At 45.0% G+C, this 27,267-nt stretch overlaps 1 protein-coding gene across 1 annotated transcript in view; it reads right to left on the bottom strand.

Annotated features, from left to right (window-relative positions):
* ext1b (exostosin glycosyltransferase 1b) overlaps positions 1-27,267 on the bottom strand; it is an 84,593-nt gene that overhangs the window by 24,736 nt on the left and 32,590 nt on the right. Inside the window, exons 2-3 of the mRNA XM_052071547.1 lie at positions 3,673-3,766; positions 363-470 (exon numbers count right to left, since the gene is read on the bottom strand). Of these exons, the coding sequence (XP_051927507.1) occupies positions 363-470; positions 3,673-3,766 (202 nt within the window). The remainder of the gene's footprint in view (positions 1-362; positions 471-3,672; positions 3,767-27,267) is intronic.

The raw sequence follows: 27,267 nt of genomic DNA, 5'->3' as shown, positions 1-27,267 counted from the left end.
TATTCCGCACATTATTCAAATTTCAGACTTAATTGGCATATAATTACTTCCCCTCCTCCCCCCGCACTCACTCACTCACTCATGGATATTATGCAGTTCTGTCGACGCGCTCATTCCATTTACCTGCCCTCCGTTGTTACAAAAAAAAAAATGAGGCCGAGTGATATTTCTCTGCCTTTCCACCGCTGTTCAAACGGTGAATCGAAGAAAACAACAATAGCTCAAATCAATTCAAAGGGAGAAAAGAGCCCCGTCCGTGTTCAGCACTTTGCAAGTCATATCGAGGTTGACTTCACGGGGGGGGGGGGGGGGTTCGGGAGCGCTGCCGTTCGTCTCCCCGGCGCCGTTTGCGGCGGATTTACCTGCAGCAGAAGCCTCTCGTCACCGATGACTGCTGCCGTATTCCAGTTGATGATCTCGGAGAAAGGCAGCTCCCAGCCGTTACTAAGCATCACGGGTACGCATGCGGCCTGACGGGGACAAGGACAAAGTCGGGGGGGGGGGTCAGACGGGATATCCTGCCAACGTGAACACTGTTGGGCAGCGCAGGCGGGAAACACTTGGCATACATCGGGCTTCAAAAATGTTATTGACAGTACCCGAGTGGGGCAATATATAAAGTGACAATGCGGCATGCTCCTTGAGAGTGCTTTCATTTTGTACTCTGACTTTTTTTTTTTTTGCTTGCTAGTGTATCTGTCTTGCGGCACAAAAAAAAAAAAGGGCCACTTTAAAATTCATCAAATATTTGAAAAACGCTAAAGTCATTCAAGAAAGAAATTATATGTTGTTTGTATTGTCTCGTTAATTTCTCTTAAAGGTGTTTAGGTAAATAGCAAGATGATTTTTTGAGGTGACCAACACCGTTCTCTCTCACCGAACAGATCCACCAAAAAACAAAAAAACCCCCAAAAACAATTAAAAATTCAATTACTTTAGGAACATGAATGTGATGTTTTCATAAATCAGCCACAGAGCACAAATTGGAAGAAACTATTGTTGCCGCTACAATTAAATGATGCTTTTATTCACTTACAGTATTTTGAAGCCATCATTACTGGTTGATTTGTATCTTCAAGTATAGAAAAAAGCGGAGCAGGTTAACAAAGAGTTGTTTACAGATCCAAGTGTTGTTGTTGTTGTTGCTGGGTCAATACGTGCCCTCGAGAGGGTGGAAAAAAAAAAAAAAAGAATGTTGGCGCACGACGCTGAAGACGGCATCGTGCGAGTACGGAAAAAAAAGCGCCATTGCGTTGCTACTGGAAACAAGAATGATGACTGTGAGGAGGCAGTGCAAGGATATGCAAAAAACAAACAAACAAAAAAAAAGAGATTCGTACATCGCACGTGTCAACAAAAGGACACTCAACATATCCATTTGTATCAATCGTGATGATTCGTATGAGGTGTGGGGGGGGGAATTTAAAAAAAAAAAAATCAAGGCTGCCTGCACTAACCGCATCAATACTATTTCGACAAAAAGTATTGAGACTCACCTCATCAACCTAACACGGCAAACGCCACACAATTGGCTCGTTTCAATTCTGAGTAGAAGACACGGCAGCGCGTCCCATTACTTTTGTCGTGGCTGCGTATCTCGGCGGCATGCAAATTCAACCGTGCCGCTTCCGAGGCTTAAGACTCGGCAGAAAGTTCCGTACGAGGACTCCTTTCCAAACATAGGTGGAATTAGTCCCTTAGTCGATATGAGAAGAGGAATTAGTGCGGCAAAATATTGTCACTCGGTGGAATGTTCTTTTTGGGAGTGAACAACAAAGCAGACGAGAGCATCTAAATCAGGGGTGTCCAAACTTTTTGCCAAGGGGGCCAGATTTTATGTGGTAAAATGTTGGGGGGCCGACCTTGGCTGACATTCTTTACATTGAACAACAATATTGTTCAACAAATTTTAGTAAGCCAGTCTGTTTCACATTTCCATTTTTATTTTAATTTCAACAATCTTAAGAATTTCTTTTGGTTCATTTGAAACAGGTATATCACATGCAACTGCTTATTCACTTGACTTTTTCTTAAACAGAAGTCTCCTGAGTGCAAATTGATTGATTTGAAACATAAAATGTATCACCATGACTTTTCAATAGTCACAAAACCTTTGACTCGAACAACAGGGAAATGAACAAGCAAGACACATATCCACAACTGCAAGGATCATTTGAAATGTGACATATCAGTCAATATAAACACGGAGTGATGTCTTGTTAACTCGTGAGTGATGCCCTCTAGTGTCTAAATGCTATTACTCATTTAGTGAATGCTATTACTCATTTAGCCACTAGAGGGAAGCAGTACTCTATGAAACATCACTCACCAGTCTACGAGACCTCAGTCAATGCAACACGTGTTCCATTGCGCCCAACCTGCGGGCCAGACGGCACTGATTTTATGACAGGGGCCGAGGGCCGGATGAAATTCGACCGCGGGACGGATTTGGCCCGCGGGCCGGACTTTGGACATGCCTGATCTAAATGAAAACGCATCAGCTTTGGTTTCGTTTGGTCAACGTTTTTTTCCATCCCCCCCCAAAAAAAGAAAAAAGGTGTGCTGTGGCTATAGGTGACCTTTGGCAACAGTTGCGGGAACAGCTGGTGTGTGTATGTGTGTGTGTGTGCGTGCGTGCACGTCTGACGTCATGATGCTGCTGTCGCTAGCGGGTCAGAAAGGTGTCAGCTCAACCGCAACTGGCCCTCAGGCTCTGCGGATGTCTCCTACGAGCATGTATACACACACACACACACATTTTGCCTCTCTTGTGTGCTTCTTCCACGGTCTCCTTGGTAGAGACGGTGAGTCAATGGATCCGGTGCGTCAAATCGTGAAAGTCAAAAGTGTCAAAACTAGACACGCCGTCGTCACGTGACTACTGCAGATGAATGAGGTAAAGTCGAAATAACACAAACGAAGAGGCGACGGGTTCTGAGTGGCCGATGCAGGAAGAAAAGGAAGGTCATTCGGAACAAGTCACCATGTTGGTATGTCAATGTCATTTTCATCACCCATTTAAAAAAATATATACTGTATATATATATATATATATATATATATATATATATATATATATACAGTATATTTTAGTGCATAAAAATATACTGTATATATATAATTCTTTTAATCGGCTGGCTAAAGTAAAGCCTCTCCTTCCTCAACAGCCCTGAGAAACAGCAATCCATGCCGCCGTTACATCTCGCCTGGATGACTGTCACGTACTATATTCTGGAGTCAGTGGGTTCTCCCTCAAGCATTTCCAGTTGCTCCAAAATACTGCTGCTTTGCCTTCTAACTGTAGGGAGCACATACGGTATCTCCAATGTTATGTAGAGCAGCCGTGGTTTGCATTTCTGGGTTACCGTACCAAAAAAACAAAACCCAAAACAAAACAAAAAGCAGAGAGTGAGCAAAAAAGCTCAATAACAACGCTAACATCGTGCAAAGGGGGAATGAAAAATCTGTATAAGCTGGTAATATTGCTAGATTCGTAATTAATAGGTGTTTTCTATTCCCCTCTTATGAGCTCATCCATCAACGTGAAGTGACAATTACCAAGCTTTCAAATGTGGATCAACCGAAAGGAAAGATTGTTATTAATGTCGCTTGCGGGCACGCTTTCTCCCGAGCGTTAATGGTGCTTGAGCGAGTGCGTGCGAGAGTTATTACCTGCAGGGCCTCCAGAAAGCGAAAGGAGCCCAACCTTCTGCCTCGGGGGACCAGGCAAAAGGTGGAGTTGTGGAGCATCTCTTTGTAGTCATACCTGCAGAAAGACAACACATTGGAGTGATGTGAGGCGGCGTACCCCCTGGAATGGTCATAGGGCTGAAGGATTTTGAAAAGCAATCTACGGTAAATACAATACCCCCGCTCCCTCCAGCCCCCCATCAATATGGCAATCACTATTTGATATGCAATTATTTTTCCAAGGTCTTCTTCACAGGTTTTTTTAAAATACAAACACAAGCAATAATTCAATCCACAGTCCAATAGCCAAACAATTTGGAATATGAGAATGAAAACTGGAGAAAATCAACGAGGGTCTGACCACACAATCGCTATCTCCACGGGGACGTGCTAACCTTCATATTACAACGACCCCCAATCAAGAGGAGCTAGCTAAGACCACTTCGCCGCGCATAACCCCTTCTTGAAAGGACGACCAAGTGAAATGGGGTGGGGGGTGGGGGAGTTCACTCGCGCCACTCCGCTCATCCGACTTCTCCCATCAACCAACGACATGCTCCCTTCCACTTCCGCCTGCAACCTCCCGGCGCATTGCTCTATCCGTCTATCTGGAAAAAAAATGCAGGAGGGTGCGGGGAGAGAGGAGTTGAGGGGGGGTGGGATGGCTCCTTCCCACCCTTACCAACTCCTCTCTCCACTGAGGTGTGTCTTATTGCTCACCAAACAGGGCGATCAGCCCTGCCAGGGGTAATGAGCTGAGAGCGACACCTGCTTCCACCACACGGACGGCTCGGCATGCGAGTGCATGTGTGTGTGTGTGTGTGTGTGTGTGTGTTGCGGGACGGAGTAGTGGCAAAAATAAAGGGAAATGGTGTGCATCGGCCCATATGTTCATATGGATCTCTTAAAGAAACAATATCGTGGAATGGGAGAATCACTTTCAATGGTAAACAGACTTGTACGGTGGAAATGGGTCGGTACATATTTTATATGTGTGTATGCTCACCTTTGACCCTAAATTGGATAAGCAGTTGAAAAAAAAAAAGATGAAATGGTTGGTTAAACCTTTTCATGCACCCTGTAATCTAATAACATGAGAGGCTGTCCACTGTAGTGACCGCTGTGCCCGAAAGTGTTAAAGACTCCAATAAGTGATCCAAAATATGTTGGTGTTAAATCTGCAAAATGCTAAGTTCACACGGCGCTGCACTTGTTTGCGTGCACGTGTATGAATGCGGGTGCTTTTAAAAACGAGAGCCAGTGTCAGCTTGATCACAGACGTCTCCAGAGGTCATCTGCTGCAGGCGCAGCCCACCCACCCAGTACAGGGATGCCTCCATCAACCTGCCATCTGTCTCACAAGTTATTGTTTTTTTTTTTTCCACTTCTCGGCTCAGAATGATCTCATGTTCCACTCTTGGCAGCAAAAGTTATTTTGAATTCTTTATTATTTTTTTTTTTAAACGCAAAATGAGCAAAGACACCCTGTGGATGTAGAGAAGCACTTTCCACAGGTATTGGCAAGTGGCGACTTTCAATCTAAAATTAAGTAACAAACATGATTTTATTGTTTTTTTTAAATTAACCTCCATGATCCAAAATTCCAGCCTAATGCCAGTTTGCCGTTTGTCAATCAAACATACTCGACCACATCACACGGCGGCGGTTCGGCACTCAGCTTCTGTTCACGCGGACGACGACAAGATCCCCATCCCCGCCTCATCTGTTCTTTAGCCCTAATGAAGCTTGGGGGACATGACAGCTTGTGATAACAACCCACTCTCATTTACACCTCCATGCGCACCGGAGACATGGCTGACACAGTCGCCACCGCGCAATCCGCGTGAACAGGCCAAAGCTGAGCGCCGTCACCTTTCAAGGGACACATCCTCCTGCCCAGTGTTGAGTTAATATGACTTGCTATTCAAGTGAGGCATTCGCAAGATGGTTTTAATCCCCCCCTCCCCCCACTTTTGTCTCTATAACCCAGTATTTTCTGCACTATAAGGCGCACCGGATAATAAGCATTATAAGGCGCACAGAATCGAAGCTAGAATAGTGGCTGCGGTTGCGCTATGCATACATACACTAGATGGAGACAGTGAAACTCCTCTACAACGAAATCATGTTTGCAGCAAGAAATTTTTCACTGTAGCAAATTTGATCTCAGATGTAAACACACACACACACAAATGTGTACACGTACACACAAACGCAAGTGTACTCTTTACTTTTATTCCAATAGTGCATAAGTATGAGCATACACTTAGTTGACACTTGATATCGTTAGTGTAGAAAGAAAAAAAGGGAAAGAAATTGCAAAATTTATGATCAGTATTTACTTTCACTTACATCAATTTCTTGATAATGTATTTTATTTTGCTTCCTCCGTCTTTTATTTTGATGACTTTTACCTTCTCTTCCAGCATCAGAGCTCTTGTCTTAGCTGCTTGACATCCAAAGGTCCGTTCTGTAGCCATTTTAGCAATGCAACGTTCTTGCTGTGTCTGAAACTAACAAAAACAAATACTTCCTGGACGACTGCGCATGTGTGAACCAGTGTGGTGGTTGCTGTTGCCATTTCCGAACGAAGCAGTAGAGGTCGCTGCTGGATTAGACTTCATTGTAGTGAATCTCGTCGCGAGGCAAGAGCAGAAAAAAAGATTTTGTATAACGCAAGATGGGTTTTTTTTCGTTGTATGGGGGGCAGCAAAGTGGGAATGGTGTTAATGCATGAAGATTTTTTTCACACTAGGGGGGATTTTTTTCCCCCATGTAGGCTTCGTTGTAAAGGAGTTTCACAGTACAATACAGCTTTATTTATAGATCACAGTCACAACCGCTGCCGCTGTAACAAAGCCATGAGAACTGGTCACAAACACGGAAATGAAACATGAATACAAATGGGATTCCAAAACAAATGAAGGACAAAAGTTATGCAGGCAACTGATTGACTGCTTGGCTACTTCTTCCTTCGTTTAGTCAGTAGTTGTAAATTTCCCCATTGTGGGACGAATAAAGGATATCTTATATCTTAGTTAACTCTGCTTTTGGTATGATCGTCGTTTTATGATGGCTTTGCAGAGTTCATAAAGTAGTTGCCGTTTGAGTCAATTCGTGACAGGCAGAACCATTTCAGGTTATAATTGGCTCCTGCTAATAATCGCCACGAGATGGCATAGGGAGACGAACAGGTTAACAACTCAAAGAGGAATATAGAAAGACGGTGACACCACATATAAGAAGCATCGGAATACAGTACACGGCGCACTGTTGGCTTTTGGGAAAATGGAATGGGCCTTATAGTGCGGAAAATACGTTGGGAGCAGGTTTTTGCAGGACTTTTCCATGGGTCGCGTCCAGATGAGGCCACAGGTGGAAGCCTAAAATAGGATGAGGCCTGCTGTGTCAATCCAGCCTGGCTTTCCCTTCTTCCTGCCTCCCACAGCTCCGTTCCTCATTCCTCTCCAATCCCCCCGTTGATTTTTCGAGTTAAACCGAGACCGTCGTTTTATTCGGGCTCCATTTTCGCTGCTGTGTGACAACAGCTCTTGTGCCGTGTTTGTCCTTGAGGCCTCGTGGTGGATGAAAGACAACCACCGCTCACCCCTGGAGGAGTTAGCTGACCTTTTTTTTTTTTTTTTGGACTCGCTGGCATGCAACACGAGCAATCAGTTCAGCATGACTCGTTTACTGATCGACGCCCCACCAGTTTGGCAAAGGGGATCATAGCAGACGGTCGGAATGATTTGACCATTGAGCATTCCGTCGATTGGGCGGGATTGGTCGTTGGTTAAATTAGCGTCAGTTGATACAAAATGGAGGGCGCCAAATTGCTTTAAGTGCGAGAAGCGCTCTTAACGTTCGTCTTCGCTCGACAAGCGGGTAAACCTTGATTGCGCAACTTGTTGACCGTTTTGCTAGTGCCAGATTCACATTACTTGGGCGGGAGGATGATTCGAGCATCGAAAGCTACTCGAGTTATTTTCCGCGGTTACTGTATGTTTCGGGATTATAAACGATCGTCTCAGTTTGGCATTCAAATCTTTTATTAAAAATTACCGGTCTCAACCGGTACTTGATTTTTATTTTATTTTTTTTATAAACAGAGGTCCGTCCACCTTGAGATGAGAGCTGGGATGTTTCTAGTGCCGGGCGGGTATCAAGATGCTTAACACGACGCTTCAAAACCGCCACCAGCTGACGTGGCGCCCGGCAAGCGGAGAGAAAGATCCAATTTGTTGCACATTAAGAATGTTCACATAGATCACACCCTCTCCCAGACCGCTGACTGCCTTGCTAATTAGCTCCAAAGCGATTGTGCGTGTGTACTCATGAGGTTTTAAAATCAAGACAACCACCCCTTCCCCACCACCTCCAAAAAAAAAAAAAAACAAGGTCTGTGCATATTTGGAAGAAAAAAAAGGTGTTCCATTATTCACGTATTTGTCAACAAAAGCTCGTAAAGGTTGCTCATGAATATAGCTGTCATCACGTCGCAGATGCGCGCATCTGTCTCGTAAATAACTCCCAAAATTGTCCAAGAAAGCAGACTCCGGGAGTAATTAATAGCGAGCGTCGTAGCCATTATCAAAGTTGCAAATATATTGTCGTCTGTTCTCGCGGGATAGGAACAGATGCGCGGGCTGACTGAGCATTTAGGTAAAAAACAAACAAAAACGTTTACTCTCAACTTCGTTGCCTCCGTCACCAATGACAGTATTGATATTATGAAGTATTTAAAAAAAAATACATATACGAGGGGAGTTTTCATTTTGTTGCCATTCAATTTCATATTTCAACAGTTTGCCCTTTGTCTTGCCTTGAGTTAGCATCGTAGCATTAACCTTTGCTAACGGACTGGGCTATTATGATACAACACAATGGCTACGTGGAAAACGTGTGCAAAGTGTCAATCAATCCTCTTTGGACAGGCTAATTTTTCATGTAGCCGGATTTGCAGCGTTGATTTGCTTTATTGTACATCTAAAAAGGCATCGAGACGCAAAGCAGGGTGCTGTTGATAGTGGCCATCAGCAACTCACGAGGTTATCAAAAAGGCATCACAAACACATGCAATGCCACGAAGAGTTTATTCCATGTTTTTTTTATTTCTTTAAGAATCCAAGCATTCAATCCCAGTACTTCGTTTATTATATATATATATTTTTTAGCATTTATTATTTCACATGGTAGGGTAAATACGGGTCCAAAAATGGCCGGCACTGAATGAGTTCAAAGGATAAAAAGCAAGATGTCCTTTGGCGATATCATTGCAAAGTGTTGCTTCAGAAATCATATTTTGGCTTTCAAATCAAACACTAATAAAAGATAGATTTGCCTCATAATACGGCCCGGTGGTCCAGTGGCTAGCACGGCAACCTCACAGTGCAGAGCTTCAATCTCCTCTCTGTGTGGAGTTTGCATGTTGCCTGCGTGGGTTTTATCCGGGTACTCCGGCTTCCTCCCACATTCCAAAAACATGCATGGCAGGCTGATCGAACACTCCAAATTGTCCCGAGGTGTGAGTGTGAGCGTGGATGGTTGTTTGTCTCTGTGTGCCCTGCGATTGGCTGGCAACCGGTTCAGGATGCCCCCCCGCCTACTGCCCGAAGACAGCTGGGATAGGGTCCAGCACCCCCCGCAACCCTCGCGAGGATAAGCGGATCAGGAAATGGATGGATTTGCCTCATCGTCCTATGAATTCCTAAAAGGTATCCTATTGTGTTTTTTACCTGCAGGGTTTTCGTGTGTGATGAGTTGAACTTGATTTGACATTTTCAGTCAATAGCTGAATACGGAACATTTTTGGTTATTTTTCCTCCCCCGCTACTCCCCCTTCCATTGCTTCCTTTCCGTCTTAGCCAATGTGTCTTGGAAAATTCCCCCTCTTCGGCTGCCACGAGATGAATCCTTGTTCCATTCATCTCATTTATCGCACAGGTACACACACGTTTCCTGGAAAGTCCCAAGCGGTCTAAGTCACTGGATGGGAAAGATGACGGTGGCGCAGTATTTTGAGTTCGGGTAGTACGTTGGCCGCAGGTGGTGGTGGTGGTGGTGCCAGCCGGCCACGTTGGTTGAAATCAAAACATGTCCGCCCGCACCTAAAAGGACTCGAGCAGACTTGTCCACTTCCAGAAAGTAAATCAGGTGAGGTGGGCAGACTGTCCCCCCTCCCCTCCCCGCTGATTTCGAATCTATGTCAGATGTGAGCCGGAATATTCTACAAATAGCCAGATAAGACGTCGTCTTGACATGATACTAATTCACTCCGATGCCTTCACCCTGGCAATCTTTTCAATTTGTCCCTTCACATTTATAGCACCGACAGCGGAAGGAGGCAAGTTTTCAGTTTTATTTAGTGTCTGTGGGGATTTTTTATCTTTTGCCGAGTCAGCTCCAGGTACGCCGCTGCTCGAGTCAAGTGGAAATTAAGTCAACCGTGTTTTTTTTTTCCTTTCTTCTTTTGACAAGAGAATGTTGGAACGTTTTTAAGCCCTAAACTAGATGTGCTACAGCACCGGTGTCAAACCCAAGGTTCGCGGGCCCAGATCCGGCCCGACACATCATTTAATATGGCCCACAAAAGCAGCTCAAAGATGTCAACTTCCACGATCCTTTCTAAAATGTCTACCAAAATTTTACATATGTAATAAAAAAAAAAGATATATATCCAAAGCATTTCTTTGTTACCTAACCCCTCTGCGGTCTGCACTGTAGCCTAAGCGTCCCAAACTGCACACGCGTGAGGTCATTTCCAAAAGGGACGTGATGTGCTAGACACGCGCGTCCAGAAAGATTTGCTCAACGTGTCTTCGCCTGCAGCTGCGTGACTGCTCCTCTACATCAACAGTCGGTTCACACTCCAAACACGTGTACGCACACAAACACACTTCCATCGCTAATTGGCGCCTTGCTGTGTGATCTTGCCGATAAAGGGTCCGGAGCTTGGTAGATGCTCGCCGGGGACCAGCTGCGCTATTCTTACGTCACACATCCAGATGCCCCCCCGAGCCCCCGGGTACGCCTCACTGTTCCTGTTAGAATTGCGCATCCGCGTGTGCGATTGCGGGGTTTCGACATGTCGGCGCGTGTTCAGCCGCGTCCGTAAAACACTGACACGTTTTGTCATCGCGGCCGCTGAAAACGAGGAGCCTTCGCTGAACCCCTGAGGCACAAAAATGTAACCGAATCTGAACCAAATTCTGAGTTCATTTTTCTCTATTACACCCCAAAAAAATGTTCAAATGACCATTGGAGAGGCCCCATCTGCAGGCAAACAAGGTCTGGGGTCCGTGCCAATCGGTGAGCCGCAACTTAATCACTTTTAATTTCCTGTCTGCTCACAAATTCTAATGTATTCCCTCTGAAGACTCTTCAAATCAAAACGGAATTGTGTCCTCGAGCCAGCTGGAGAGCAACAGAAAGCCGACGTCTGAGATCCCACGGCCCTCGCAAATTTGTCGACATCTTCCTCTCTGCGATGCAACATCACCGGAATTTTAACATCGGCGGAGGAAGCAACCCATCCCCTCTGTTCATCATCTGTTTAACCGGCGCCGGATCACTGGAGCAGATTATCGCACGCCCGCTGACACTTAGCGACAAGCTTTCGGTTACGTTTAGCTTCTGCGTAGAACTGTGACAGAAAAGCGGAAAGTGGGGGAATTTTTCTGCGGTGCATCGCAACGCCGCTTCAAGTCGGGGGACCGACTCGGACTCGGCCAGGGCAAAAAAAATAAAAAATAAAAAATCTATCAATAATTTATGTGCAGATTTTAGAGAATGATCTCGATTGCTGTCAATTTTGGGACGCCGGATGGGGGGTGGGCGCCGTGGAGTTGGAGGCAGTTTGGGCGGCGCGCATATGGAGAAGAAGGGAGGAGGGCTACAGCTGTCAATCAGAGGCGGAGAGGCAAGCAAAGCAATGGGGTACCCGTTGGGTTCATCAGTACCATGTGTCAGTCATGCCCAGAGATCACACTGATTGTCTGTCGGCACCCGTCTGAGAGCACGAAGAGGGAGGAAGGGGGGAGGGTGGTTTGGAAATATGTGTGTGAGAGAGAGAGAGAGAGAGAGAGAGAGAGAGAGAGAGAGAGAGAGAGAGAGAGAGAGAGAGAGAGAGAGAGAGAGAGAGAGAATGACAAGAACGGGGTACGAGAGACAAGTATCATGGGGAGAAGGGTACAAAAGGACAGAAGAAATAATGAGAAAGAAAGAGAACAGAATGTCTTCTATGATGCAATTATGATTCAATTTAGATTTTTTTTTTCTTTTTTGGGGCATCCATTATGCAAACGTATTCAAGAGACACGTCAAATATTGATGGGGGCTCTTCAAACTTCTCACACTGGACGTATTTGAGAAGATGAAAACTTAACCCCCGGACCGTCTCATAAATCATGAATAGATGTCAGCTGGATGTCGACATTTAAATTCAGCCAAAACATTCGCAGTGTCGCGGTTGGTTCTCTTTGTGTGTGTGTGTGTGTGTGGGTGTGTCTGTATTTGGCGGCTTATTTTGTGCGCCGGGCACACTCGCTGCGAGGTTGTCGGCGCTGAACTGTGACCGGTCATGTGTGGCGAGACGGTGCCGGCGGGACGGCTGCGTTTTTGAAATGAAAATTAATATGGTGGAGGATGTCTTTGTGCAGTATGTAAGTGGGCAGACGTTTGTCGGGATATAAATAAGGCGTTCAAAATATATGAGGCACGAGAAGTCATATGTTAGTGGAATTAAAGCATCGCGTGATTGAGCTGAACGGGTCCAAAATTCTCCTAGTAAGACTATGGCCAACCCCCCCTCTAAAAAAAAAAAAAGATTGGAGTTACATATATAGCGATTGCGAATAAGCTCTGGCTAGAATTCCATTCTGTCATGATGTCACTGCCACAAATAGCCCAGGCAACGGCATCTGATGCACGTTGGTCATGTGATACACCGCCGATGGGTGTTCTCAAATTACGAAGCTGAGGCTCCAATGCTGTAGGGGATGGGGGAGGGTGAAGACCCAGAGGTCAAAAAGGTCACCCTGGTGAGGGTCCGAGTGAGGTGTCCCCGTTATGTTAGCTGTCTGGGTCAGGGTGCAACCGTTGTGATGTCATAGCACGAGTCCGTGCCGGGGTTACGATAACATGCAGGATAACGAGCATCTCTTTTCGTGAGAGAGAAGCGGTGAAATGTCCCGTTGGTGTTAGACCGCATATGCTCGTGTGTGTGTTTGTGCGTGCGGTAATGAAGCCTGCAGGCCTCGCTCTGAGCGCTCGGGCCGGTTGTGCGAGTGTGTGTGTGTGTCTTCGTGGCAAGGGAACAGCTGTGGAGGTCAGGGGCGAGCGACGCCCAAGCGCCTCCAGCTGTGGCCGTGGGGCTTGTGGGAACTGCGGCTCCAACATTGTGGGAGAGTCAAGAAAAACGGGGCAACAGACAAGTCAAAGGAGACAACGAGCCGAGAAAAGATAAATAGGTCAAAGCATGATGAAAACGAGTTGAGAAAGGTGTCGTAACAAAAAAAGAGGGAGGGGGGACACACCCCAAAACGTTTCCCAGGTGTCACCTTTGGAAGGGACGCTTTCTAGCCACAAGGTCATTTAAAAGACATAAGAGAGGACGCTCACACACCGAGGGCTCTTTTCCAAAGCTACTTAACGGTTTAAGTAATGCTCTTAAACATGAATCACGCTTCTTAAGCTCATAAACAACTTGACTTTGCTGCTACATCAGCCCTCGAGCCAAGATTCCGAGTATCACTCGAATAAAAGACACCGTCGCCGGAGATAATGCCCATTTCAGAGCCGCATTATCATGGAATAATTCAAATATTTTTTTTTTTGGGGGGGGGGGGGGCGGATAATAACAAGAAGACAAAGCTCCAGCAGAGATGACCTGGTGGCTGAAATCGAGTGTTCAATGGAAGAACTAACTGGGCTTGTTGTTGCATGTTGTGCGCCATTTATAGATTAAAAAAAAATGTCTGTTGGGAGCACAACGCACACAAAAAAAAGAAATAAAATGCTTCAGACAATTTCAATTGTGAGACTCATTTATATCTTGCATTGTAGGAAGATGCAGAGAAACCCCCCAAAAAATAATGGTTTCTGTGGGCTACCCGCGAAACATATTGCAGCTGTGAGGTAAAATAATTCTCTCATTCGTTTGGAAGCCTCAATTAAATGCCGCCACTTGCTGTCTGGGAGGCAGCCGAGCCGAAAATCATTACACGTCTGTGAGATTAAAAAGCAGCCGTTACATTTGTTGGTGGTCTTAAAAGACAAGAAATGAGTTCAATGCGACTTCAAAAAAACAAAACAAAACAAAAAGGGATGGATTCTCACAAGTTAAATACATATTTCCGTCCCCGAGTGGTTAAAAAGTAAATTAAAAAAAAAAAACCAGCACAATAGTAACAAGCTTCGACTTCCTTCAATGGCATGACAAATTGGACACGCTATGTGAATTTCATGTAATGGGCGTGTCATTTAAGATCAAATAATAATTGACTACTGAAAAGATTACCCTAAGTTTCACCCAAAAGCTAAAAGCTAAGCATACACCGAATGACAGATGCTCAAAGCTATCATCTTCATACTGCACTGATGAAATTGAAGGTGCGAATTTAACTCGGCATTCGCACATTGGTACGTTTCTGCTGTCTGCTAACTCTATGCTAATGCTAAAATTAACGAGTTGCCTTTGTATGGAGAAACTTTGCTGCATGGCACAAAAAGTTTCTCCATACATACAAAGGCAACTCGTTAATTTTAGCGTTAGCGTTAGCATAGAGTTGGCAGATATCAGAAACGTCTGTTGTCTTGATTTGGTTTGAATTGTTGGCCACAATTTGGTTACGTGAGACCAACATCAAGAATTTCGGCGGGCAAGCAACGATTCAAACCAAATCAAGACGACGGAAGTTTCTGCTGTCTGCCAACGCTATGCTAACACTAAAATTAACAAGTTGCCTTTGTATGGAGAAACTTTTTGTGCGATGGAGCAGATTCCACTTTGCCACTCACGAGCAACACGCGGAGACTCCTGCGACAAAAACACAATTTAGTGACTGACAAATGTGTCGTAGTATGAAACGAGGAGAGGCAAACACAAAAACACCGTGAGAAAAAGTGGAAACCAGTCAGAGAGATGAACGTTCAGACACGCAGAGATGCATTCCTCCGATCTCAGCACTTCTGAAATCCCGGAATCTCCAATCTAAGCGTGTCCCTCCACTGGGACGCCGGGCAAGCGTCGCCCTCTTCCCCCAAAGCCATAACAATCTTTGCCGCGCCATCTGTGAGCGACAAATGTATTTCCGTCTGGCAAATGTGCTAAAAACATACACTCGCCATACACACAGTCAGTGCCATTTCAGAGATATAAATCCCAAATAGCCGGAGCGTAATTGCTGTGTGGACCAACGCGATCAGACTGCGCCTGCTGTTGGCAACTGGGGTAAAATTGGCGCAGAGAATGTATTTAAAAGAGGCTTTTGCACTTTAGGTAGCTCTGAAGGTCATCGCCATGGAAAACTTGGGGCTCGCGACTGCAACTGGAAAATGAAGCGCCAAGTCATGGAATTAGAAGTGTTCGCAGAAGAGGCAAAGAAAAAAAAACTATCCGCAGGTGTTGTTTTACCTTGACCGGAATAAGTTACGTCATACGCGTAATGGCATGACTCCTTCTTGTGACGGGCTCCAACTCAGCGTTAGATCATACAGAAAACCAGAGATTGCAAGGCTGAATAGACGATACTCTGAATAGACGCAACCTGGCTCCGATCAATACATTTGCGTGTGCTGAAATGATCGGTGCATATTGCCGCCGCAGTGAAGCAAAAGCAATCGTGAGTGCGCCTGCTTCGTCAATCAGCTTCCATATCAATTTGTGACCCTGAGTCCTCCCACTACACCATGTCCAAGTTAAAAACACGACACACAAGTCCACGCTCTCTCCTAAAACGTCTCCGTGTCCCAAACACACCATCAAAAGAAACAATTTAAAGAGCTCGGAAAGCCATTTCATCGTACAGTAATGGATTCCCCACAAACTGGGATTCAAATTACCAGAACGCCAAATGGTAATGGGAGTGCTTCTCGTCACAACGGCATCCCCCCTTCCTTGGGTGCGAAAACCAAGGCTAACTTGAAGCGACTCCCGTTCATTCGCGTTCTTCTAATTCCTTATTTTTCGAAATACGAGCGGGCGTTTTTATTGGGACATTACATGTGCAGGCGTGTAAAAGACTAGCGGACTTTATGTCCAGTTGTTAGCCTTTCTGACAGTTCAAACATTTTCAGGATACCGTATCTATGCGGTCATAGCCGCTGCCCTCCCATCCTCAACATTAACCGGCTCATCTGTGGGGTGGGGCGGAGGGGGAGGCCTGGATTTCGACTGAGATTTGCACGGACGTCACTCGCTTTCCTTCACTCCGAGGAGTTCAAAGGAGCCCTATAAAACATTTACAACATAGTTAAGCCCTCTTCTACCCCTCCAACCCTGTCAATCTGCTCCTCACTTTGCATCTCTCGCTCTCCCCAGAAGTCTGGTGGACATTTCTCTGAGGCTTTTATTCCTCCTCTTATCTCAGTAGATGACCTTGGGTTAAACACATTTAATTAGCACCCCCCCGGTCGCCCACCCCCACCCCCTCCTCCGTTCAACTGGCACCTTAGCGACGAGTCCTCCGGTCCGACCAGCCGATGCGATGCGGGTGCACATACGGTATGCGAGCAAAGGTTCGGTCTCCACACAATATGAGAAAGCCGAGTAGGAGATTATGTCGCGTTCTGGAGTGACAATGACGACGCGCTGACAACAGGGCCCGGTGAAATAATTTCCGGTACTCCGCTTGGGCCTTCCTCATTCTTCATATCACGCTTGGAGCAAAACATTTCCAGTCAAAGGTCAGCCTTATTGAGCAGCGTTTCCAGCGGATGATTAAAATACAAAATGTGTGAATTTCAATTGGTTACATTTGGATTACTATTTTATTTTATTTTTTTAAATCAGGAATGGGGGAGAGGGGGGGGGTGTCGACGACCCAAAAAATACGGTTTATACGTCAACGACCCAATAAATAAATAAATAGATAAATAAATTGAACCAAACGCTTCCAGCATACAAAGTAGAAATAAAACACAGCAAAATGGAAAATAAATACAACCTAAAAAAAAAAATCTATGTTTTTGCTTCGTCTTGGAAATAAAAAAAAATAAATAAATAGAGAGAAAGATAAACACCCTCTTGCATTTAAATAGAATTCATCAGAGAAAAAAATTCGGAGGACTTTGGGGCTCAGCTGAAAGCGAAAGGGCAAATCAAGTTTACAGTGCAGCGTCAGGGAAAAAAAAAATAATCCAAAAAGCCACAAAAAGTGGATAATTGGATGCCACAGGGAGAAACGTACGCAGTTCTGTACCGTAGCACGCGCGCAGAACGACAACAGCTTGCAATGAGGGAACAAAGTAATGTCGCGTAACGGCAGCCCACTGTATTGCTAATGGATTATCGGGTTATTTTATAGGCTCCGACTATTGTAAAACACGGCGGCGCAATCAAGGCAAGAGTTTCGATTCTTGGGGGGGTTTCACCTTCTGGTAGCGCCCATTATAATAGATGTCATATTGAGGTAGTACTTCCTCTTCTAACTGCTTTTTGCGTTAGAAGAGACGAACATTTCACTGAGGCCGCTAGGTTTTTGGCAAAAGTTAACATTCAGCACAGGGAAAATAGACTATTATTATATTGGGGCCATGTGGAAATGGAAAAGCTTTTTGAGACCCTTTCCAAAACACGGTGGTCATTGGAAAATTGGCAGCTAGCGAAAGTAAAGCCTCTACTTTCTCAAGAGCACTTTGAAACAGTATCTCATGCCTTTGTCACATCTGGGCTGGATGACTAATGCACTTGACTTTCGAGTCAGACGATCCTCCATGGCGCGTCTCCAGTTGCTCCAGAAAGCTGCTGCTCGACTTTAGACTGGTACTCATAAGAGGGAGCATTTAAATTTCATGTAAATTTAATGAGAATTGATTTTTAGTTTTACAGTTTTTGTGCTTTCTACTCTTTGTTCTTCATTTCTTGTTTGCTGTTGCACGGATTAATTTTACTCCGCATACGGCACTTTGTATGCAGCGGTGGTTGTTTTCAAGTGCTCTATCAATACAGTTGAGTTGAGAATGTTGTGCTTGTTTTAAGGACGCTAACCCACTTGGTATGTTCTCTTTTGGAGCGAAAGGGGAGAGCTACAGAGTAAAAGACCACCTAGGGGACTTGGCTAAAGAGAAAGCCTTTGAGGTAAACGAAGGCCTAATTAGGGTACATGAAAACACACAGCGAGCCCCACAAGACCGCCACTTCCTCCCTTTACTTTGAAATGCTTTTGCGTCTTCTCCACGATGGCGGTGAAGGCCTAGTAGCCTTTGATTTACCCAGAGGATGTGTCGGCAGACGAGACTCCAAAAGAGGCGAATTTTCAAGCTGCGAACGAGCTAGAGTCACGTTAAACCTTCGAGGGACAGCGGTTACTCCGATGGACAGCTTATCAGGTTACAGGGTGCGTGAAAGGGTTAAACAACACACCATTTCACCAGACGTTAAAAAAAAAAACAATATGAATAAGGCCAAGAACATCATGTTGTCGTCATTTCCGCAAGGGGGCCTCTTTCCAATGTGGCGACGTGACACTGCAGGTGAGCTAAGTACACGGGAAAGGATGAGGAAATGAGAGCTCGTTTCAATCTTATATACGGATATCCGATGAGCCGTGAAGAATATTGGCCAGCGTTGATTCAAGTTTATTACACAGCGGTCTGGCATGAAAATGGAGAGGAGCAGCTTTCGAGTTTTTGCCTTCTAAAAAAAAATATACAACATATATATATATATATATATATACTGTATATAAATAAAAACTATATATACAGTATACCTGCATATATTAAAAAATATACATATCAATAAATAGTCTTACTGTTAATAAGGTGCATCAATTATTCCATCAATTATTCATGCAATTATCAATTATTCATGTAAAGTAGGCGCTACAAAGCGGCATGAGAGGCGATGATTGCAAATATGGAAGAAAAGAAAAAAAAAGGCTTCTTCTAGCTTTGCCTTAGCTTGCGCGGACGTCGTGAACAACACGCGTGCCGCGGGTCACATTTACCCTGCATTGTTTCGCCCATTTTGTACAGCGGTTGCGGCCTGATTCACGAGTCGTGGTGTTAGGGGAGGAAAAAAAAAAAGAGGCATTTGAGGAGAGGAACAATGACTCCGGATGGGATTGGCGTGCATCTGTACACTGTAAGGAATGAACTCATCTGTGAATGAGGGCTTTAACGTGAGTAATGCCAGCCTCCGCCGTCATGCACATTATAGTTGAATTAGACCAGATCGTTGCAGTAAGCTCCGCTAATCAGCCTACCTCGGCAGCGAAGCTTAATTGGCTCATCACTCCGCTGATATTAACAGCCCCAACATAAATATTGGGACATTGATTCCATCAATCTCGCGTATGACTTGAATTTAGATAGCGTAGCCTCAGTTTGGAGAAGGTCCTTATTTTATTTTTATTTATTTATCTTATTTTTTTGTGCCTCAGTCAGAGAGAGACCACATATATAAAGTTCCAATGATATTGTCTCCAGGAATAAAATACGATTCTCAAACAAGGCTACGCTCAATCTGGGTACAGCAGAGCAGAATAACAATATTGTGGGCATCAAGGAGAATGATAAATTGCTCATGTTTTAACCATAGCGACAGAATACGGGAGCATCCCCTGTGGAACATATTTGCCGCAGCTTTGCTGTAAAAAAAAAAAAAAAAAAGAAAGAAAAGAAAGCCCCAATACGTTTGTGTTCTCAACAGGAATGGTGACATTTTGAGAAGTCTGATGTTCAATTCATTTTTGAATCAAGTCGAAGGACCAACTCACACTTGGCCATATGAACTGCGTTTAGGTGTGACGTCACTTTCCTTCCTTGGCGGATTTGTTCTCGTCCTGTTTATTTCCGTTTGGGGATGGTTAGCATTCAGCATTCAGACAGTAGTACGCGCAAAGACAGTAAAAGTAAAAATCAAGTCTCATTCTGAGTCAAAGGCCAAAGAATAACACTGAGTTTTAAAAATGGGCAGCGAAAGGGCTTGCCTAACTTTCAGCGGGAGGTCATTCCAAAGAGAGAGACCAGCTCGATCCCCCTGAGCCTCCGCTTAGTCGTCAGTGGAGGAGCTTCGAGAGGTAAGGTGTGGCGAGGCCATTTCAAGATTTCATAACAAACAATATAATCTTAAAAAGAACTCTAAAATGCGCAGGGAGTCAGTGAAGGGATTCAGAGTTATGTGCTCCCTCTTACGAGTAACTGTGAAGAGGCGAGCAGCAGCATTTTGGACCAACTGGAAACGCTTAATGGAGGATTGACGAAGTACTACTACCGTTTACTATCTAGGGTGTAACACTGTGAAAATAAGTTGCACACTCATGTGCACCCTGTTCCATACTCCAGAGAATTCAGGGACCAGTTTTGTCAAAAAAAACAAAACAATACAGGAAGCGGATGACCGTGAAATTGGGGCGCGCAAGAGGAGAAATGAATAAACGAGTGTGAGGGAACGTGATTAGAGTTTTTGTCGGCTGCTGTGGGCCTCCTTGTGCCAGCCTCTGTGAAAAGCTCACATATCATGTCAGGTTTGCCTCCGAGTTTGACAGCCAGCCAACAGAGGGTCCACTTTAAATGAAGACGCTCCTCCTGCGAGCACATATCCAGATAAAGAAAACGCTCTGGGTGGGATTCCTCAATTTGCGGGCCTCTGCTGAGCTGACATGGACGAATGTTTTGCCAGATCAGGGCCGTGTGGTGAAAGCGATGATCAAAAAGAAAGGATGTAAACAATGAAACAAACACACAATCAGGGAGCAGCACACAAGATCAATGGAGGGGGCGGGGGTGGGTGGGTCCTCTGAGGACATTTGTGTGCTATGGCACACACTGCAACGCATTCCATTTCCTCCACTGAGCTGCCAGCCAACACCAGAAGCTCGCTTGGGATCAAAAGGTGCAACATGTATTTGGCATCGGTTGACAAAATCAAACCACAGGATGCTTGACCCGACAACCAAAGAGCGTAAACCATATCTTGGTGACGCCTGCAAATTAGCTAAAGATGTGCAATAGTTAGAGATAGTTATGTTTTTCTGAACACCACCAAAAATAAAACAAAAACAAACCATAACTATACAAATGTTGTATTTTCTTAAAGGGTTCAAAATACAGTACAAAGACATTCAATATAAACAGAGTAGTCAAGGCAAACAATATCTTCCAATTAACAAATGCGCCCATTTTCGGTCAAAACAGCCGATCGTAAAGGCCATCTGTCAAACCCGAGCATGAACGGATGGGAAATTCCGAGCTCGTTCAGGGAGAGAAAACTTCAATAAGACACCAAAAGACTGAAGACAGGCAGTCGATCCCCAACGCGGAATTTCATCTCTTACTTATCAAGCAGCCCAGATTCCTAATGGAACCCCCCCCCCCCCCCCCCCGAGGCGTGACACACAACCCGTGTGTTGACTGAAGCAAAACACACCCCTCAGCTACGTCGCGCTTTCCAAACGGGACGGTGTAATTGCCACTCGTTACGCTTGCATATTTAACAGTCAGCGCGCCTCCTGGATTGCTCGGTTATCTTTTGACGTCGGCCAGCCGAGCGTCGCTCGCACTCGGGTTAGCGTCACAACACAAATGCGGGGAATATTCAACAGCATTTTTATCCCCCCCCACCCCAACTCCGTAAAGCTCCTCAAGTGTGTTTACTTATCAGCCGGCACACACTCCTATCAGCAGCCCTCGCTCCAACGCACCGTGAGTCCAGGCGAGAGAAAGGATGAGGGAAGAGAAGGATGACGAGGCAGCGAGGGAGGACACGCGGCTACTCCACCGGTTAAGGCTGACACTTTTTGGACACATCTGTGTGAGATATGGCCGAGTGGGGGTAACCTATGCGGCATCAAGGTGTCAGCGCTCGCATTTTACCGTCCTTCCGAGAGCCATTCTGCTGCTCTTCTATAAGTAGAGAAGCCAGGCTTGGTGAAAGGAGGACAAACGGAGGCCAATGTGGACTCGTAGCGATGACTTTACCGTGAGGACACAGCCATCGACGCTGATGAGCCGCCGCTGATACAGCAACAAGCAGTAAAAAGCACAAATGTGACTGTTTTAGTGGATAAACTGCATCGGCAGCAAAATTTCAAACCACCGTTTGCCTCTCGATGCACAAACATGAGGATGAAGGGCAAATTTAAAAGCAACACAAACAAAACCCGGGCTGTTGAGATGAAACGGTTTCACAAAGGGGAGAAAGGTGAATACGGGTTCACGAAGTGGGATATAAAAAGAAAAATACTGTATTAATTGGAAAATAAAAAGCAGGCTGAAAGAAAATTTGGTTGGGATCAAACTGAAATTTGGGAGTAAAGGCAAGCACAATTGTCACAATATGCACCTTCATCCCCAAAAGACAGCTGTAAATGCCGTAGTTAAAATACCGTATTTTCCGCACTATAAGGCACTTCAGAAGATAAGGCGCACCTTCAATAAATGGCCTATTTTAAAACGCTTTTCATATGCAGGGTGCACCGCATTATATGGCGCATAGAATAGAAGCTAAAATCGTGGCTGCAGTTGCGTTATGCATCCACGAGGTGGAGCTACACTAAATAGATTACAATACAACACAGCTTTATGTACACAGAGCTTTCACAAACGCCGCAGTTATAACAAAGCGCTTTACAGATCATTTCAAATACTACGCCCGCAAAGTCCGAATATTGATGCGTGTATAAGGCGCATCGGATTATAAGGTGCACTGCTAGCTTTTGGAACAATGGAATGGCTTTAGGTGCGCCTTATAGTATTCAATAATGGGCATTCAAGATTTAGTTCAGCAGTAACTAACAGAAGAGCTAAATAATAATACTAATAATATGACAAGCACACAGTGTTGCTTAAGAAACTAAAGCAGACTAAAAAGTTATCCATCCGGCTACTTGGCACAAACTTTCCATTTCCATAAAATATGACTTGGGGCTGCACGTTCCAAAACATACGGTATCGCTATCTTGAATGTCAAGGAGAGCGTCAAGGTTTCCGCACACATCCCTGGACAGTTGGCAAATTGCACGTTCCAGTATGTCGCGACTAAATACGATTTGCGGAGTAAACAAGTGATTTTGCTCCAGCGTGATACGATCCTCCGCCACCAGCCTCCAATCAGATGAGAAAACAAAGTAGCGTGTCAGGAACGGCGCTGTAGCCTAAACGCTGACAAAAAATAAATAAATAAAACACCACATACACACACGCACACACAATCACACACAAAAGCAACAGAGGGAGCTGACGGAGCAACGTTAACACGGGTGAGAGCAGGCGAGGCGTGTAGGAGGGAAAATGTGTCGCGGTAAAAAGGCCCGCCACCGTTCTCTGCTACCACCTCGAACCACTTTGTCTGACTGATGAGTTCAAAAAGGACATAGTAATAGCCTGTCTCCCACATTTCTGGAACCATAAATCTCTCGGCATGAAAGATGGGGACGCAATCAGGTGGGAAGAAGGCTTCCTTTGTGTACGTGTTTGTGTTTAAGGACAAAAAAAAATTGTTAATGCCTGGTTTGGTGCTTCGGCTGAATATTTGACATCCATACAAACAGTTACCACGGTAACCATGGTTGTCTGCAGTCAATAATTAGCCCCGTGGGGTTCATTAGCGTACATTGTCTTTCAAGGACAGGCAACGACCTTATCGCCTTCTCGACAGCGTTGGGAGCAACTCATACAGGTTAATATCCATTTGACGCAAACTCGCAGTCCAAAAACAAAGACACCGAAGCACTAAAGCGGTTAAACTATCAAACAGAGCACATTATTGTACAGTGGCTTTTGACAGGCAGCCCAAGTTGGAGAGTCTTCAGAGATTAAAGGATTTGCAATGAAAGGCAGAGCGCGAGAATCGGAAAATGGAAAAGGAGCGGGAGGCTCCCCGGCCAGTGACAGATGTGGTTCTGCATTCTGCCTGGATGTCAGGCAGCCTGTCTTTGACCCTTCGACTCTTCTCGAAAAAACAAAAAACCAACAAACAAAAAAAGCCACATTTCCACAGCTGTGATGGTACTGCGCGACAAAGCTGACACATGTGTTGAGTGGGAGATCAAGGGCTGCCAGAGAGTGATATCCCCCCCAAAAATAAATAAATAAAAACGCCACATGGTACAAATTAACACATTATAACGGAATTGTGCCGATGAGCGGTCTCGTCCACGCAAATTTGGGTAAAGGCCAACATTTCACAACAGACCAGTTTGACAGTTTGGCTTTGGCGCAGCACCGTTTGGAACGTTAATTCCCCGACTGGCCTTTTTTTTTTTTTTTTAATATGAGGGGATGCGTCATGCATGTGTCAGCCTGGCATCGCACCAGCGTAACACGATCCAACAACAAATTCGGGCATTTGCCAGATACACCCTCATCTATGATCTTTAACTCATTCGCTCCCAAAGACGGGTTTAGACGTCTTTTCTGACGCCGCACATTTAATAGCCCTTTTCAAGTACAGTCAATATAAAATGAGGAGCTGGGATTAAATGTGTGGCGTCTGAAAAGACATCTAAATACGTCTTTGGGAGTCAATGAGTTAATATGAACCAAGATGGTCGGATAGCGACCATATCGTCAGCTCCATAGGCACACAGTGACACACTGCTGCACACACACACTTGAGTGACTAAGATGGAGGGCCTCGGCAAACGCACAATGCCGCCAGTATGCTCGCCTCCCTGCATTCAACCATCGCGGCGCTCAGGTTTGCCAAACAGCTTGCTGCGACACTGTGGCAAATGAAGTTGGAGCCTAAGCGAGAGAAAGAGGGGTGGGAGGATCGTTCTTTTGGAGAGGGGAGGATGGGAGGGGCGGGGGGTACAGTGTAAGAGGGAGATAAAGAATGGGAGGCAAGTTCATTATTCACTTGCAGAGAAAAAGAAGGAAAAGGAGGAGGCCACGTCAGGTGGAGAACGAGAGTCTCTTGATGGACTGCTATGACTCCCGGCCAAGGGTCACATGATCGATGGAGGAAGCCAAGCCAGCTGAGAGCTAATCGGCCAATGAGGTGCCCACTGTTTGCTTTAAAACTCAAATCGTGTCAACTGTGCGTGCACGCCAGATATACTGCATCTTATTGTGTGGGAAGTGTTGCAAAAGGAGAGGCTGCGGAAAGCGTGACGAAAAAAATAATGACTTTCGCGCGTGTGTAGTTGATGAGTACCGTCACTCGGACTAAGTGGAGCGAAGCCGCACCCCCCCCCCCCCCCCCCGAAAAACAGCAGTAACAAACAGAGTCGGCTGACCACGGCACGCCGCGGCATTAAACGACTTCAACCAAGAAATAAATGTGCTCTCGACAGCAAAATAAAAAGCCCCCAAAGAGGCAATGAGTCGAGCTATTTCAGGTACTTAAAGTGTTTGGAGACATTACATCCCAAACGATAACTGTCTGCCTTTTAACACTTTTCCACGATAAAATAAGTCATTATGATAGCGGCTATCTATAATTATATGAAAATCCCAAGATGGAATCCTGAAAAAAATCTAAACGAGTCATTGTTGGAAAATCTTAGAGTGGAAAAGGGGGCAGCGGGGGATCCCATCAAACTGCACACAAGATACATGTCCCCATTGATCTAACATTTGACCTCTACGGTCGAAGCCATCTTGGAGTCGGATAGCCAGAAGAGATAAGTGCAAAGCGATGTCCCGGTACCTTGGAAATTGAGCAATAATCCTTGAGCTTGTTCAAAGAAATTGTGACCAATAAGCCACTGAAATGAAACAGAATTCTTCGCCAGGATCCATACGATCACGTGGAAGTCGACTATATTTCTCGGACCATTCGGCGCGGCGGATTATAAAGTGCAATACCAATGAAGCGGTCTTTTTTTCATCTATTTTAATACATATGGTGTTACGGATTATAAGACTCATGGCCCTCAGCTTGTGTACGGTCTGATCACAGCATGAGAGGACATTCCCCGTTATTGTCAGACACGCAAGCAGGAAGTAGTTCTCAACCTGTACGCCTGCTAGCGATTACGTACGTGAAGGGTCATTTGGAAAGAATTTGAATGAACCCTTTGAGGGACAGAAGTTACTACAGTGGACAGCTGACCGTCTTATAAGTGGTAGAAACGGCACACGCGAGCAACAAGGCACACCTTTGATGTTTGAGAAAAATCTAAAGATTTTAACACTAATTCCATAAAACGTACATGTACGTCTTTTTTAAATTAGGCTCCGCCTCCCAAGGACGTACTTGTACGTCTAAGTGAAAATTGCCAGGTTTGAATGAGTTAAATGCGCCCTATGGTTAGAAAAATACGGTACAAGCCCCTTTACCATAAACATTTCCAGAGGTACATTGGGAAAAAGTGTCACAAAATTGCTCACTTGATCAGAGATCTGTTAGCGAAATGATTCCTTTATCATGTAACCGTCACATCGTGAGTTTCAGCAACAAAAACCAAAACCCTGGCAAACAAAAGGTACTTTGAAATGTGAACTTATCCTTGGAAAAACAGCTGAATGTGACAATAGCACAGAAAGCACATCCTCCCCGTCAGTGGAAGGGGTCATGACGTTCCCGCCGCGGCCAAAACAGCCGACGCCGGGACCATCTTTGCTTTCAGGAAACTCCGTAAGAGACAGTTCAGTGGCCTTCAAAGCTTTGTTTATCTGAAACTCGTCTGCTGAGATCAGAGCAAACCATCTATCTATCTATCTACGGTATAACACTATAGAAAAGAGTAAGGACTCATGGTGCATTTTGACCTTGCTATAAAACAACATTTTTAACTTTGCATACTAAGGAAATCTCTGAGACCAAGTTTAGCATGTACCATAAAATAAAGTGTATCATTACAACTGCATGGGCTTGTACACAAACATTTATGCGAGTTAATGTGTTTCCTGTATGATTAATGAGGTTTTTTTTTCCCCACCCGCCAAGCTATTTTTAGTCTGTATAAGGAAAAACATCGCAAACACCGGCGTGGGCCTGTTACAAGCCCTCAGTAAACACTCATGTTTGGGAATTGTTTTGCGGCACAGCATGTCACCATGTTTGTAGAAGCTGGCAATTTACGGCGCACAACAAAGGCGCTAAAAGCAAAAAAAAAAAATTAAAAAATTAACAGCGCTTTGTGCTATTAAAAACCCGGCAGCTCAAACCGATCCCCGGCTTTGAGCAATGACAGACTGAAAAGAGGGCGCTGAAGGGAGCTGGAACTTTAATTTGGGTTATCGTGACAGTGAAACAATTAGAGAACTGTTTTTCATGTTTTATTGAGCTGTGTGTCAAAAGCGGGAATGAAAGAAGCAAAGTGGTGATGGCCATTTATCATCGTTACCCTTTAGACTCTGTTTCCTTTCATTCTTCTCAGCGAAGGAGCAGATAATCATGCATTTTGGCAGGGGGGGAGAAAATACTCGCGTGTCCTCTTTCAGGGCCTTCCTTTTATTTCTTTGCTT

The sequence above is a fragment of the Hippocampus zosterae genome, chromosome 7 (genome assembly GCF_025434085.1).
Source record: "Hippocampus zosterae strain Florida chromosome 7, ASM2543408v3, whole genome shotgun sequence".
Lineage (NCBI taxonomy): Eukaryota > Metazoa > Chordata > Actinopteri > Syngnathiformes > Syngnathidae > Hippocampus > Hippocampus zosterae.
Note: the sequence above shows the minus strand (reverse complement) of the source record. Positions and strands in the feature narration are given on the sequence as shown.